The sequence below is a fragment of the Mizuhopecten yessoensis genome, unplaced genomic scaffold, assembly GCF_002113885.1.
Source record: "Mizuhopecten yessoensis strain PY_sf001 unplaced genomic scaffold, ASM211388v2 scaffold6213, whole genome shotgun sequence".
In the NCBI taxonomy this organism is placed as follows: Eukaryota; Metazoa; Mollusca; class Bivalvia; order Pectinida; family Pectinidae; genus Mizuhopecten; species Mizuhopecten yessoensis.
This window is the reverse complement of record NW_018406437.1, coordinates 126138-142641: the sequence shown is the minus strand read 5'-3', so window position 1 is coordinate 142641 and position 16504 is coordinate 126138. Positions and strand designations below refer to the sequence as shown.

Here is a 16504-nt window from a genome sequence, read left to right as displayed (position 1 = left end):
ATCAGAGACTGACTCTGGAATAGCTGATTCACGCCTCCGGCTCTGAGTTATCCTTGTCCGAGGTACTGGACATGGCCGAGCCACTTCTACCGGCTTTCCCATTGGCAAAGATCAAACAGGAAGCAAGTGGTTCCTGTGCAGCGTCCTTATCTTGCCATCACCGTCCTCCTTCCTTACTTGGTACACAGGAATGTCCTGGTTATCCTGTCCTTCGACAATATACACCTCCGACTCCCATCGGTTAGACAGTTTGTGTCGCCCCTCGAATGCTAAAATCTTCACTAGCACTCGATCACCGATGTCCAAAAATGCATGTTGAGCTTTAAGGTCGTATGTCACCTTCTGACGTTGCTGGGCATCCTTCGCATTCCTGCTAGCTAACTCAAAAGACTGACACATCCGTTTTCGCATGTCTTTAACGTACTCTGGCACCTTGGGTGCTGTACCATTCTCTTCTAACCCAAAAATCAGATCAACAGGTAACCGCGGCTGGCGTCCAAACATCAGCTGGAATGGCGAATAGCCTGTTGAGTCATGACGTGTTGAGTTGTATGCGAAGGCCAATGGTCCCAGCAACGTCAGAAGGTGAAATAGAGCAGGAGAGGAGTGTATATAAATTTTGTAGATAAGTCGCGCTGATTGTCGATACGGTCGCGCCTGTGTCTAATAGTGCATTAGCCTTTATGCTCTCAATACTGACGGTGACTTCATTAGAACTCCCCACAAGTTCACTTGTCCTCGCAGTCTTCATTGTAGCTGGTATCTCGGGACCTGTTCTATCAGCCCTACCGTCGGTCCCTCGGAGCAGGTGGCTGGAAGTTTAAATTATCCGGTAACACCATCTCACACCTCGCCTTCACATGTCCAGGTTGGTGACATCTCCAGCAGATAATGTCTGGCCGATCTCGTTGGTTCCCATTAAACCTACCGTTCCCTCGGCTACGAAAACCATGTCCGCTAACCTGGTGTCCCTGACTTCTATTTCCACTAGGCGGATGTGACTTATCAAACTTCTGCTCCAAACTCGTTATGGCGGTAGTAAGCTGGTTGACCATTGACTTCAAATCATCTGTATCTGGTGTCGTGTTAACTACCTTTGCTGTCGCTGGCTTCGTCTTAGAGTCGAAAGTATCCATAGCCCTCTCACGTGCCCTTTCTATAGATCTAATTGCAACGCAAAGTTCTTCATAGCTGCCAATAGCATCAGCTTTGTGCCCGGAAATCTCCCTCAAATCCTGGCGGAGTCCTGACCAAAACTTGTTGTGTAACCTCCTATTCCTCTCCCCCTGCGACAAAGTCTGTAACACACTCTTCTGGTAACTGGTGAGCTGAGTAAAAATTATCCAGCAAAGTCTCCTGCTCGTCGACAATAATCGGAGAAACATTGTATTTAAAAAAAAGTAAATCCGGAAACTCTTTCTATATATCAAACATATATTTTGCTAGGATATCATTTAAATTGACATCAATAAAATGTGGAAATGCATGAAATATTTATTGAGAAATAACAATCCCCATTACTTGTAAAGATTTTTAGAATTCCGTTATTAGTCCGAGAATTGTGCCCTCGGTTACTTCGAACTCGATCTTCACTGGCGTTGAATTGCTGCCTTCTACAGATAATCGCCGTGAAGGCAAAAAAGTTTGATCCATCGACGAATGTAATTGTTCGCACAGAAGTTTTTAAATTAATAGAGATTGCGTGTTATACATTATCAAACGTGTCCTGTCATACATACTGGTGATGTTGTGTGTGATGAGCAATAATCGATTTTTCCACGAGTGTCTAGATATGAAGTGATACTGAAAATGTGTTAAGATGCTGTATTCTTCGATATGGTTCCTGAGGTGGCACCAGATGATGTGCTAGGATAGTTTGCATACACACATTTGAGTGACACTGAACCGTAGATACTAGGTAGATGACGGTTACATTTCTTGGAATTTGGTAATGTTGACTCCCTGCAAGTCCTCTGTAAGCTCGCCGTTAAAATAGAGTGTCGGCTGATATGGGTGAAAATCGAATTTTGATCTATTGTATATTGTAGTACAGGGTAGTGTATGCCGCTGGAACCACTGCCATGCTATCTTTGGTGTCGTAGCTCATCTTCTCAACTCACTTCTCCTTTTTCATGAAGTTCGTCAGGATAGGATACATTGTTGTGGTTAGAGTCTCAAACTTTTGTTACGTCAGACTGAAAACATTTGTTGAGAGCCACCGCTTTGACTGTGTTAACATCGAGCCGTAAAGTGTCCTCTTTAAGTGAGGCAATCCTGCTGCTTGTTCACCTTAACGTGCCGCCTATAGAGTTTGTTCCTGCATGTGTTTTGACAAATCCCTTTTAAATGATCTTAAAATTCTGCAACATGGAGAGTTATTGTGTTTTCTTTTGCGGGCGTTGTACGTATGCAAGTAATTTTACCTTACGGGGTTTGCTTGTCTTTTCGTAGATGATGAGTCTGATGTACCCATGTTTATGTATGGTAGATTATTGTTACCTACCAGAAGTAAGTGCTTAGTGGATGAGTTGGTGATTTTGCTTGTTCTTTTTTTGTAGTCCTTGCCTGAGACAGGTGGTCTTTGGTTTTGTTGGCAAATTTGAGCTGTACTTCTGCTCCCAATATGTATTCATCAGTGTCGGAATCCGGCATCTTTTGAGAGATCAGTTCTCATTGTGTATCAATCTTTTATTTCTGGTAATGAGTAGTTCCAAGGTAGAAGGTGTAACTTATCTTCATATCAATAGATCTAGAATACGCGCAGTAGCAATCGAAACTTTCAAAATTATAAATGGGCATGTTCTTGTCATCTTACTCTTACGTTACCAGCACTTGATTGGGAGAGAAGCTTAGTCAATGTTTTACACACAGTTAAGAAAATGTTGCTTTTTCTTATCTGTTACTAAAGTTTAAAGGTGCGACCACCTGCGTGAGGACATAGTCAGATGACCGAACGCCAATATATAGCAGACTATCATCTGACAAATCGACAACAACCAATGAATTATATCAATTATAAGCAAATACCAAAACCGATTGAACAGTACTGAAACGAACCAATCTGTCAGTGCATAGTTTTGGAGAGGGGGATTAGAATGGACAATTGGTTGAGGATAAATGACGAAAGAACATGCAATACACTAGTAATACAATCAAAGACGTTAACGAATCTCAAATGTAATTATCAGGAGTAATTGTGTTGTATGTCAAGTGTAGTGTGATATCTCCAGTGTTTTATGTCCTGTGTAGTATGTCAAAAGTGATATGTCCTGTGATATCTCCTCTGTTGTTTATCTAGTGAAGTATGTCAAAAGTGATATGTTCTCTGTTTTATATCCAGTGTAGTATGTCTAGTGAATTATGTCTAGTGTTGTATGTCAAAAGTGATATGTTGTATGTCAAGTGTAGTGAGATATCTCCAGTGTTTTATGTCCTGTGTAGTATGTAAAAAGTGATATGTCCTGTGATATCTCCTCTGTTGTATACCTAGTGAAGTATGTCAAAAGTGATATGTCGTGTGTGATATATCCAGTGTAGTATGTCTAGTGAATTATGTCTAGTGTTGTATGTCAAAAGTGATATGTCCTTTGTGGTATCTCCAGTTTCGTATGTTAAGAATGATATGTCCTGTGTGATATGTTCTGTGTTTTATATCCAGTGTAGTATGTCTAGTGAATTATGTCTAGTGTTGTATGTCAAAAGTGATATGTCGTGTGTGATATATCCAGTGTAGTATGTCTAGTGAATTATGTCTAGTGTTGTATGTCAAAAGTGATATGTTGTATGTCAAGTGTAGTGAGATATCTCCAGTGTTTTATGTCCTGTGTAGTATGTCAAACGTGATATGTCCTGTGATATCTTCAGTGTTGTATATCTAGTGAAGTATATCAAAAGTGATATGTTCTGTGTGATATATCCAGTGTAGTATGTCTAGTGAATTATGTCTAGTGTTGTATGTCAAAAGTGATATGTCGTGTGTGATATATCCAGTGTAGTATGTCTAGTGAATTATGTCTAGTGTTGTATGTCAAAAGTGATATGTCCTGTGTGATATATCCAGTGTTGTATGTCCGGTGTAGTATGTCAAAAGTGATATGTTCTGTGTTTTATAGCCAGTGTAGTATGTCTAGTGTAGTATGTCTAGTGTAGTATGTCAAAAATGATATGTCCTGTGCTATCTCCAGTGTAGTATGTCTAGTGTAGCCTGTGTGATATATCCAGTGTTGTATGTCCTGTGTAGTATGTCAAAAGTGATATGGTCTGTGTTTTATTTCCAGTGTAGTATGTCTAGGGTAGTATGTCTAGTGTTGTATGTCAAAAGTGATATGTCCTGTGTGATATATCCAGTGTTGTAGGTCCTGTGTAGTATGTCAAAAGTGATATGTTCTGTGTTTTATTTCCAGTGTAGTATGTCTAGTGTAGTATGTCTAGAGTTGTATGTCAAAAGTGATATGTCCTGTGATATCTTCAGTGCTGTATGTCTAATGTAGTATGTCAAAAGTGATATGTCTATGATATCTCCAGTGTTGTATGTTTGGTGTAGTATGTCAAAGGTGATATCTCAAAAGTGATATGTCCTTTGTGGTATCTCCAGTTTCGTATGTTAAGAATGACATGTCCTGTGTGATATATCCAGTGTTGTATGTTCGGTGTAGTATGTCAAAAGTGATATGTTCTGTGTTTTATAGCCAGTGTAGTATGTCTAGTGTAGGATGTCTAGTGTAGTATGTCAAAAGTGATATGTTTATGATATCTCCAGTGTTGTATGTTTGGTGTAGTATGTCAAAGGTGATATCTCAAAAGTGATATGTCCTTTGTGGTATCTCCAGTTTCGTATGTTAAGAATGACATGTCCTGTGTGATATATCCAGTGTTGTATGTTCGGTGTAGTATGTCAAAAGTGATATGTTCTGTGTTTTATAGCCAGTGTAGTATGTCTAGTGTAGTATGTCTAGAGTTGTATGTCAAAAGTGATATGTCCTGTGATATCTCCAGTGTTGTATGTCTAGTGTAGTGTGTCAAAAGGGATATTTTCCGTGTGATATCTCCAGTGTTGTATGTTAAGAGTGATGATATATCCAGTGTTGTATGTCCGGTGTAGTATATCAAAAGTGATATGTTCTGTGTTTTATAGCCAGTGTAGTATGTCTAGTGTAGTATGTCTAGTTTTGTATGTCAAAAGTGATATGTCCTGTGATATCTTCAGTGCTGTATGTCTAATGTAGTATGTCAAAAGTGATATGTCCTGTGTGATATATCCAGTGTTGTATGTTCGGTGTAGTATGTCAAAAGTGATATGTTCTGTGTTTTATTTCCAGTGTAGTATGTCTAGGGTAGTATGTCTAGTGTTGTATGTCAAAAGTGATATGTCCTGCGATATCTTCAGTGCTGTATGTCTAGTGTAGTATGATATATCCAGTGTTGTATGTCCTGTGTAGTATGTCAACAGTGATATGTTCTGTGTTTTATATCCAGTGGAGTATGTCTAGTGTATTATGTCTAGTGTAGTATGTCAAAAGTGATATCTCCATCTAGTGAAGTATGTCAAAAGTGATATGTCCTTTGTGGTATCTCCAGTTTCGTATGTTAAGAATGACATGTCCTGTGTGATAAATCCAGTGTTGTATGTCCTGTGTAGTATGTCAAAAGAGATATGTTCTGTGTTTTATATCCAGTGTAGTATGTCTAGTGTAGTATGTCAAAAATGATATGTCCTGTGCTATCTCCAGTGTAGTATGTCTAGTGTAGCCTGTGTGATATATCCAGTGTTGTATGTCCTGTGTAGTATGTCAAAAGTGATATGTCCTGTGATATCTCCTCTGTTGTATATCTAGTGAAGTATATCAAAAGTGATATGTCCTTTGTGGTATCTCCAGTTTCGTATGTTAAGAATGACATGTCCTGTGTGATAAATCCAGTGTTGTATGTCCTGTGTAGTATGTCAACAGTGATATGTTCTGTGTTTTATATCCAGTGGAGTATGTCTAGTGTATTATGTCTAGTGTAGTATGTCAAAAGTGATATGTTTATGATATCTCCAGTGTTGTATGTTTGGTGTAGTATGTCAAAGGTGATATCTCAAAAGTGATATGTCCTTTGTGGTATCTCCAGTTTCGTATGTTAAGAATGACATGTCCTGTGTGATAAATCCAGTGTTGTATGTCCTGTGTAGTATGTCAAAAGTGATATGTTCTGTGTTTTATAGCCAGTGTAGTATGTCTAGTGTAGTATGTCTAGTGTTGTATGTCAAAAGTGATATGTCCTGTGATATCTTCAGTGCTGTATGTCTAGTGTAGTATGTCAAAAGTGATATGTCTATGATATCTCCAGTGTTGTATGTTTGGTGTAGTATGTCAAAGGTGATATCTCCAGTGGTGTATTATTGTGTAGTATGTCAAAAGTGATATGTTCTGTGTGATATCTCCAGTGTTGTCTGTCAAAAGTGATATGTCCAGTGTTGTATGTCAAAAGTGATATGTCCTGTGATATCTCCAGTGTTGTATGTCTAGTGTAGTGTGTCAAAAGTGATATTTTCCGTGTGATATCTCCAGTGTTGTATGTTAAGAGTGATATGTCCTGTGTGATATATACAGTGATATAGCCAGTATTGTATGTCTGGTGTAGTATGTCAAAAATGATAAGTCCTGTGATATCTCCTGTGTTGTATATCTAGTGTAGTATGTCTAGTGTAGCATGTCTAGTGTAGTATGTCAAAAGTGCTATCTCCAGTGTAGTATGTCTAGTGTAGTATGTCTAGTGTAGTATGTCAAAAATGATATGTCCTGTGCTATCTCCAGTGTAGTATGTCTAGTGTAGTATGTCTAGTGTAGTATGTCAAAAGTGATATGTCCTGTGCTATCTCAAGTGTAGTATGTCCAGTGTAGTATGTCTAGCGTAGTATGTCAAAAATGATATGTCCTGTGCTATCTCCAGTGTAGTATGTCTAGTGTAGTATGTCAAAAGTGATATCTCCTGAGTGATATCTCCAGTGTTATATCTCTAGTGTTGTATGTCTAGTGTAGTATGTTAAGAGTGTCATTTCTTGTGTCATATCTCATATGTCCTGAATTATTTGTTTAAAATGATGTATTCCTTATGAGATGTATTCAGAGTGATATATTCAGAGCGACCAATCTAAAGTGACGTATCCTTGGTTTAGGCGGGAAGTAAGTATACGTCAAACAGGGCCACAGTCCTAGAACATTTTTGTGACCTACAATGTGTTTGTGAAGCGAGACGTTATCGCGATGTTTAGGGTATTATTTCATATTGTTAAAACAACGTATATTTTCAGATGGATATTTGACAACATCGGCTGCAAGATTTACGCCTTCCTGTGTTTCAACTCGGGAGTGATCAGCATCATGACACACGCTGCTCTCAGCTTTTGTCGTTATATCATCATTTGTCAGTATGGTTACCGTACGTATTAGCCAGAGGTCAAACAACTAGGATAGTTAACCATGTGTTTCTAAATCTAGTTAATTGGGTAGATGACTAGGTTACAATGTATGTAAAAACAACCAGGAGACAACGTATCTACTGAAGGGAACAGTGTATTTACTGAAAGGGTCAGTTTACATACCGTAATGGTTACAGTGTATACATGTTACAAGTGACAGTAATTGTAAAATCACTAAAACTGTACGAGTGTGAAATGGACAGCGTATTCACTGTAGGGGAGAATATATTTGCTATGCAGTGGCGGATCCAGAGGGGTTTTGGGGGCTTCAGGAAACCCGACAGCCTGAGAATTTTCTTTAAAAATCATGTATATTCACCATTTTCCTCAATTTTTCAACCACCCTTGGAAATTTGGAAAAAAAACACCAAGATAGGTATTTGGATCCGCCACTGCTATGGGGGAAAGTATATATACTTTAGATGACAGTGTATACACTAAGGGGGACTCTATATATATATATAAATTGTAGAAGACGATATATTTCGACTTCAGTATATAAATACGGTAAGTCCGAATTATTCTGACGTTTTATCGACTTTTTTAATATCGGTCTGTCGTCGATTAACGTCAGAACTCCGGCCCTATATAATATGCTGGAAATATCCGACCTGCGCCCGGAGCACACTTCAAACTGATATTTTAGAAACAAGGTGGTATCAATAACATGTTTCAAAAAACATTACGAAAAGTATTTTCCAACGTTTTCTATACCAACCCATGTTTTTAATGGAAATTAGGCCATGAGCAATGTCACATGACTTGCCGAGATCTCGCGTTACCGAAGGTATTTCCCAACATTATGACGTAGGCTGGCGAGATTTTAGTCACGTGACATTAGAAGGCGGGGCTATAAAAAAAACTAGAGTAAAACAGAGTAAGTTTGAAAACATATGTTTTTAGTGATTCTATTGGTTTTTTGAAACATGTTATTGATACCACCTAGTGCATTAAGAATAGATCTTTCGATCCATGTGCGACATGTGTGTGAAAGTGACGATTTGTTTCAAAAATATCAGTTTGAAGTGCGCTCCGGGCGCGGGTCGCATATTTCAAGCATATTATAGAGGGCCGGAGTTCTGACGTTAATCGACGACAGACCGATATGAAAAAGTCGATAAAACGTCAGAATAATTCGGACTAAAATACGGTATGTACTTCAATTGAAAAAAGGTGTACAATTATATAACTGAAAGGATTATGGAATTGATAAGCATTTTTGAAACGAGTTTTAATGGACCACATTATACTGACTCTATTTCAGGTAAAAAGATAACACAGACGACAGTGTTACGAACTCTGTTCTCAATCTGGTCCTTTGCCATGTTCTGGACTTTATCTCCACTCTTTGGCTGGTCTTCCTACGTCATAGAAGTGGTGCCCGTGTCCTGTAGCGTGAACTGGTATGGACATGGACTTGGTGACGTCAGCTATACCATATCCGTCATCGTGGCAGTATATGTTTTCCCGTTGAGCATCATTGTTTTCTCCTATGGAATGATCTTACAGGAGAAGGTATGCAAAGATTCCCGAAAGAACGGCATTCGCGCCCAGCAAAGATATACACCCCGCTTTATACAAGACATTGAACAACGCGTAACATTCGTAAGTATTTACACCATGATGATTATATTAACCCTTATTATTTGTACCAACCCGTTATGTACAGGGAACGTAACACTGTTACCAATGTCATATATACATGTACTACTCACATTTTGCTAAGGATCACTTTTATTTTTGGGCATATGTGAAAATAATTATTTAATTTGATTTATGCTTATTTTTTTATTCTTTTAATTCATCAGCATGCAAAAGTTCCAAAAATCGTAATAACAGTCGAAAAATGAGCCACAGGAAAAGGGTTACCCTTAAAATTGGTAACAATGAGGTATTCACTAAAAAACTTAAATTGAACAAAACTCGTCCTAAATAAACAGAAACTGTTTTAGTATCGAGTCCATGAGCATCAATTACAGCAGCACAACGTCTGTGCAGCTACCAAAGCTGTTCCCGGCTCCAGGAGCGTTCTTGGCGGAACATTTCTGGCAGACGGGCACATTTTCTATCTGAAGCATGTTCCCACACATGCTCGATGGGATTTAGATCCGGCGAGCGGGTTTGTCAATCCATTCGTTTAATATCTCTTGCTGTATATACTGCTCAGTCACCCTTGTTCTATGTAGCCTAGCATTACCGTCCTTATGGATAAAGTCAGGGCCGATAGCGCCAGCGTAGGGTCTGACATAGGCATCAAGGATTTCATCGCAGTAAATCCGGGCCGTAACGGTACAAAAATGGAAGTCATGGATGTCAGTTTTCCCGCCATATTGGTCATGTTCCACAACGTTACCTTCCTGGAACCTCTCCCCAGGTTGTCTTCATTAGTTTGGAAACGATTCCACATTCTTGCCACCACACTTTGAGACACCCCAAGGTTTGATGCAACCTGACGTTGAGACATGCTAGCTTGCAGCATTCCGATGCCGCTTGTCTGGTTTGTCTTTGTGCCATATTTAAACAAAAACACGAAAAGAATATTCATCAAATTGATTTCCTTAACAATTTGAACAACGCCTTACTTAGCCTAGCTTAGCTTTTGAAAGGTACACGTGGAAAAGCGTGCACGCGTTTTTATGTTTGACTGAACACACAAACACAGGACGATTTGGAAGGCTACCAGATTCGCCCAAAAACAAAAAGGAAGGAAAATATAATATTTGATCCTTAGCAAAATAAGAGTATAGAACATTTTGTATATATAACAGTCACTATCAAACCTACAATAACGTGGTACCAGGGCGTTAAACAGGTTCGAATCCTATCTGAATAATGACAGTGTGTTACGGTGAAGTTGTTCCAGATCAGTTACATAATATACCTATCTGACTTACATGTGACTTAAATGTTACCAGGATGCTTTGATACAATGTAGCTACGCTACATAAATGATAGTGTGCAGTATGTTACCATGTGAAACTGATGACTATATAGACCCGCTAACTTCATTACCTTAGACAGTTTACTTGTTACCATTCTGATGAACATGCTAGTTAATAAGTCCGATTTTCTTTTTTCATTCATTTTTTCCTTGTCTTTCTTTAAACAGACGTCTATGAAATGTCATCTGTTAAATTCTGTACAATGTATTACATGTATTAGTACATTGTATATGAAGCAGAATACGAGATTAAACCGCTAGTGTTGGTTATCTGTCGTCCATCAGTTCTCTATTACAGATCAGAACCTCGCCTACTATTGTTGGTAATCTATACTTCGTAAATTATATTACAGATCAGTTTCCTGATGATGGCGGCGTTCATGGTAGCATGGACACCATACGCAATCATGTCAGCCTTGGCTATTGGTAGTTTCAACGTCGAGAACAGTTTTGCCGCTCTTCCGACGTTATTCGCCAAAGCATCGTGTGCATATAATCCTTTCATATACGCCTTCACCAATGCGAATTTCCGCGACACTGTGGTTGAGATAATGGCACCCTGGACGACACGCAGGGTGGGAGTGTCCACGTTACCATGGCCACAGGTGACGTATTACCCACGTCGTCGCACTAGTGCTGTAAACACTACTGACATCGAGTTTCCCGACGATAACATATTTATAGTGAATTCTTCTGTTAATGGCCCAACCGTTAAACGAGAAAAAATAGTACAAAGGAATCCCATAAATGTGCGACTAGGCATTAAAATTGAGCCTCGAGATTCAAGGGCTGCAACAGAGAACACATTTACCGCAGACTTTTCTGTGATATGACACTTGCTGACAAGAAATTAAATAGCTACCTGCTTACTTTTCATATAATACACACTTTCAATTATGGTTTGAAATGCACCTTTTTAACATTGATGAAGGTATGCAACACAGTTCCGTTCAAACTATATTCCATGATGCGCGTTTTAACATTTATGAGAGTATATGCAACACAGTTCCGTTCAAACATATTTCATGATGCGCTTTATTTAAAATTAAGAACAAATAATAACATGTCTCCCTTCTTCAGCTCAGTAAATTAGCGTATACGCAGTGAAAAAGTCTCGGCGAATTGATACTTGTTTCAAATATGGGCGGCGCCGTTAACGCTTCAGCGAGATAACAGTCCAATGACAACCAATGCTTGGTTAATTCACCATCTAGATACAAAGAACATATTCGGGATCCATTATGTCTAATCAAACAAAAAAAAGAATGCTAACAAACTTTCATGGATACACATTCAAATGTCTTTTGCGGTAACGTCAACAATGGCGGCTTCGTTCTGACCGCGTCAATCCATGAGCAGTGTGTCAATGCGCTTACATGACGACCGTTGTAAATGAATAGAAAGTTCGAATCGCTTCTCACATTGCTAAATTCGAAATGTAAAAGCCATGAAGGGAAACAAATGGTGTTGTTCACTGCGTATTTTCTAAATTTACTCATATATCGATGTAGATTCACTGGAACTATATTGTTCTGGCAAGCACGGCTACCGTAGTTACCATCGTAACGACACGTTTCGACTTTTTTTTCTGTGGAATGTAGCATCTAAACATTTTTTGAATGTAAATATAAGGATTGACCTTCATTTTGACGGGCGTATACGGTAGTAAGAACGCAATTGGACACGAACATATTCTTTATGGAGTGCTAACGCACACCATAGAATATGTTCGTTGCCAACTGCGTTCATACTACCTTATACGCAGTCAAAATGAACGTCAATCCTTAAATATTCTTTTTTTCATTCAAAAAAGAAATACATATACACCGTCCTGAAAATAACATTACGAAATACACAGTTGAGCAATAAAAAAAAAGTTAAACTTTGCATATTTCATAATCGTTTAATTTACATACCAGTATGTTTAAAAAGCTTTGATTATCTTTAAAATTGACAATAGAGCTTAATTTGAAACAAAAATACCCTGTAAAATATTTGAGTTATCTAACAGGGTTATTTCATCTAAACAAAAAATGTGTTTATTCAATTAAAGTATTCATACTTTATATGTTATTCGTAATACGTTGTATTCAAACTACATTTCTGTACACGTATATGTTACATGTATTAATGCAGTATTTGTAATATGTTGTATTCATTCTATATATAATGCACATGTATTATACAATGTTTGTGTAAATATGTTATTGATAAAATGCCCGTGTTTTCTAATTCACACTCCGCGCGATTTATACGGGCGGGCGCGACGCTTTGTGTGTACGTGTATATATGATAACTGAATGCAAGTTACTGTAGATACTCGTATCCAACATGGCGGAGAGCGAAAACGGCGAGTCTTAATCTTATACTGCATTCGAAGCAAGTCTATCGGTAATTGTTTTAGTACATGTTCTATAAGGTAATCTAAATCGATGAGCTAGTGATGATGTGAGTAGATAAGCTAATAATGACATCGTCAATTTTGGCATGATGAAGGAAACTGTGAAGCGATGATGTTGGTAACTTTAATTTTCAGGCAGTTTCAAATGATGCGGGTAGCTGCAAATGATAAGCGCAACATAAAATACTCGCCTATTATTCAGAAGCATCACACCTCTGTGGCACATAGTCAAATATTTACATTCTGTATGGTTAGACCCATTGACAAAAATTACATTCATAAATGCATAACACAGGTGTTCATAGAATCTCAGCACGTGGGAACTGATAGTAACCTGATCACACTGCGTAGTAATACACTACAAAAACTACTCACTCGGAACGACCGACCTAGATGCTTAATTCTTACATCTTAAAATATTATTGAACTGTGCTTTGTGAAATATCCACGTATTCACGTGTCCTGTGCTACAAATAAACATTGAATATGGAACTACATTTTGTTGTGTTATTGTTGTTGACGGTTGCTAAGATCTCTCACGATAGTGTCACATTTCCCCGCGAAAAAACACTGTTCTCGCCACTGCGTTGCACCCGTTATTATATCGATCCACTGAAAGGATTCGTCAATGTAAATATAAGGAATGATATTTATTTTTTCAACATTTATGAGGTCATAAATGTTGAAAAAATAAAAATCATTCCTTAAATGAAGTTGTTAGTACCTTGCTATTAGTCGGTGGTTTTCGTTTCTCCACCACTGTGTTTATCAGTCTATCAGAGTGTGGCACCCTGTTATGTTAAGTGTATATGATATATTTTGGTTTTAATTTGATTATTTGGATTTGGAAGAAAATAAATACTTTATCCTCGAAATTTGTTTAAGTGAATTACCTTTTCCGTTCGTGCCGCTATATCACGTGACCCGTACTTTCGTTTTCCAGAAGTTTATCTATCATCGGTGGTTGGTATGCTCGATCAATAATTCATCTACAAATATCTCAAGCACCACCTGCAGGGTAAGTCATTTACAGAATGTATATTTAATTAATTTAGTATTAATGGTAAATTATTATTTAAGACCTACGTAAATTCCTTTGTGTAAATTAGTTGCGAGTAAAAGTAAAAGTAAAATATAAGTTAAGAAGTCAATTTCGTTACGGAGGACAGATGTGTTAGCTATCGTATCTTCCTGAACAGAGTCCAACGCAACCTTATTTACTTCTACCTGGAACTTTACAGAGTCGAACATGTCACCAAGTGACTGGGCTCTTTGCTCTTAAACAACGGATGTACAGCGGCTAAGCTTATCAGGCCGCGATGCGGTTGGAATGTGAGCGAGATGGGTGAATGGAAATTGAAAGTGCATCTGTGAAAGAAGTTTCCTAAGAAATCAGATGACGATTTAAAAGACGCTGTTGACTGAATTCTTATATCGACCGACTTTGACAACGGGACTAGCTCATTGTTCGAGCATTCAGCATGTATAAGTTTTAACTGTCGCTCGAGTCGGGATTATTTGACCTGCTTCGCAACTTGCAACGGATGATAATGCATCCTCGATGCTCCAGAGTTTAAGCTCAAGCTCGTTCTCTGCACCCATGGAATATGTCAAAGCAAAATTGAGGTAGCATGAGGAGGTTGAATGTTTCGGAATGCTCAGATCGAGCAAAGTCACTGCTAAACTTTAAAGAAAATCGCCAACAAATTTCAGTGGAATCGCTGCAGCAGCTACATTGTGGATTATGATCAAACGTCACCTCTCTATTTACCTAATTTCTTGCAGATTTAAACAATCTGCATTCAATGAAATAAATAAATAAACAGACTAAGTATATAAAGAACGAATCTTGGTGCTAAATAATATGCGTGCAGCGTATTGGTAGAGTTATTTCATTTGGTTTTACATTGCATTATATTGTTAGAATTTCAAAAATATCCAAATATGAAACACCCAACATTGCATATCACTAAGACGGTCAAAAACGGGGTTTGTCACAAATTGACCTATTCGCTGTAAAAAGTAACAGAACTACAAACCTTGAAATCTGTCTTTAAATTTTTAAATATCAGAATGCTTTGTGTTTCATACAGTGTACTACTGCGTACATTATCAAATATATCATTTGGTGTTGGTTTGGTACTGCTAGGCCGTCCATATAATCACGTGTCATCTTTTCCCGAATGTTTGTATTCCTAACTCGGAACAATAGCAATATAGGGGTCCACAGTGACATCTGTTAGTGGGTGCTGGCTGATTGTTTCTCGTTACTTTCCTGCTTTTTCTTCGTCCTCTTCAAACAGGAGGTCCATTCAGCGGCCTTGGCGAGCAACCAAATATCAGCATAAGGGATTCCGCTCCTCCGTAGCCCACATAATCAAACCACAGTGACCTCTCATCTTCATTTTCCTCCTCTTCTCCTCCTTGATTCTGTTTTCCTATTGAACCAGTCTCCTTTCATTCGTGCAGGTTTGTTCACTGTGCAACGTTAGGGTTTTTGATGTCCCAAACTCGATCTCGTCGTCCTTTGCACACGTAACCTAAATTGTCTTTGTATCATAGTCTGATCTCTACACCATGGTACAACACTTAGCTCCAATTTTGATTTGAACTTATATTACTACGTGGCTGAAAGTCTTAGTTTTCCACGAGCTTGGCTTCATTAAACGCAAATTTAAGTTAAAATATATTATTACTATTGCATCTAAAACAATGTTTTCTCGGTTTTCTAAATATTGCAATGTACATAGATATCATTTTCCCGATGCATTTTACTTAAGCATTGAACTGTTTTTGTATGGCATTGATGACATATTTGAATGACACAGCTTTGCAAGCAAACATCATAATGCACATCATGATGTTTGCTAGCAAAGCTGTGTCATTCAAATAGATCATAAATGCCATAAAAAACAGTTCAATACTTATATTTACATTTCTCTGCCTTTTATGGGGTTTTTTTAACTTACAAGTTACATGTATATTACAAATTTAAAATTCCCGCCTTATAGACAGTCCACACATTTGTATTCAATAGCCGGAACAGCGTGTTGTCGCGTGCTGTTTGGCAAACAACGTATATAGTACATTGAACATGTAAAAAACACTTGAATTTTATTCCACAATTTAGTATCTGTACTTACGTGTATAGGGTTATTTAAGTTTATCAATAGAAATCTGATATGAAAGTTAGATTTGACATTGTTTTGATTTTTACCCCGGTAACAATTTCGCGCATGAATAAATACAGTCAACACCGTAATCCGACTTACCCTCCACGTGGGAGGTATTTTTGGAAGTTGAACGAGCAGTGAGAAAAACTGGCATTTGCGAAGAATCCAGGCGTTGATTTATTTGTTGATAACATGGAAACATTGCTACAGTAAGTAGATGCTACACAAGTTTTTATTTCACTCAGCCACACTTTTGTGTGGTACGAGAGGTCAAATATTCATCTAAGCCAAAATTAAATTGGGCCAATACGAGCTTTAAGCTCATTTCCTGGCCATCCGGATCAAGGTAAATCAAACAAAATAGAATAGGTATTCCCTCTGGACGATATTGTGAAGTCATAATTCCATTTTTGAATAAATTGATCCTGTAACTTAGATTTAAGGGTATTTTTCAGTAGCGTCTTGCTTACAATACATGTTTCTTGAAATATCCATACATAGTTCATTCCCGAGTTACCTAGTATTTC

General features: G+C 38.0%; 1 protein-coding gene across 1 annotated transcript in view; it reads left to right on the top strand.

Annotated features, from left to right (window-relative positions):
• Positions 1-11658, top strand: part of LOC110451845 (rhodopsin, G0-coupled) — a 60345-nt gene extending 48687 nt beyond the window's left edge. Inside the window, exons 4-6 of the mRNA XM_021500054.1 lie at positions 7295-7422; positions 8727-9067; positions 10757-11658. Of these exons, the coding sequence (XP_021355729.1) occupies positions 7295-7422; positions 8727-9067; positions 10757-11236 (949 nt within the window). The 3' untranslated portion in view covers positions 11237-11658. The remainder of the gene's footprint in view (positions 1-7294; positions 7423-8726; positions 9068-10756) is intronic.
• Positions 11659-16504: the final 4846 nt, after the last annotated feature.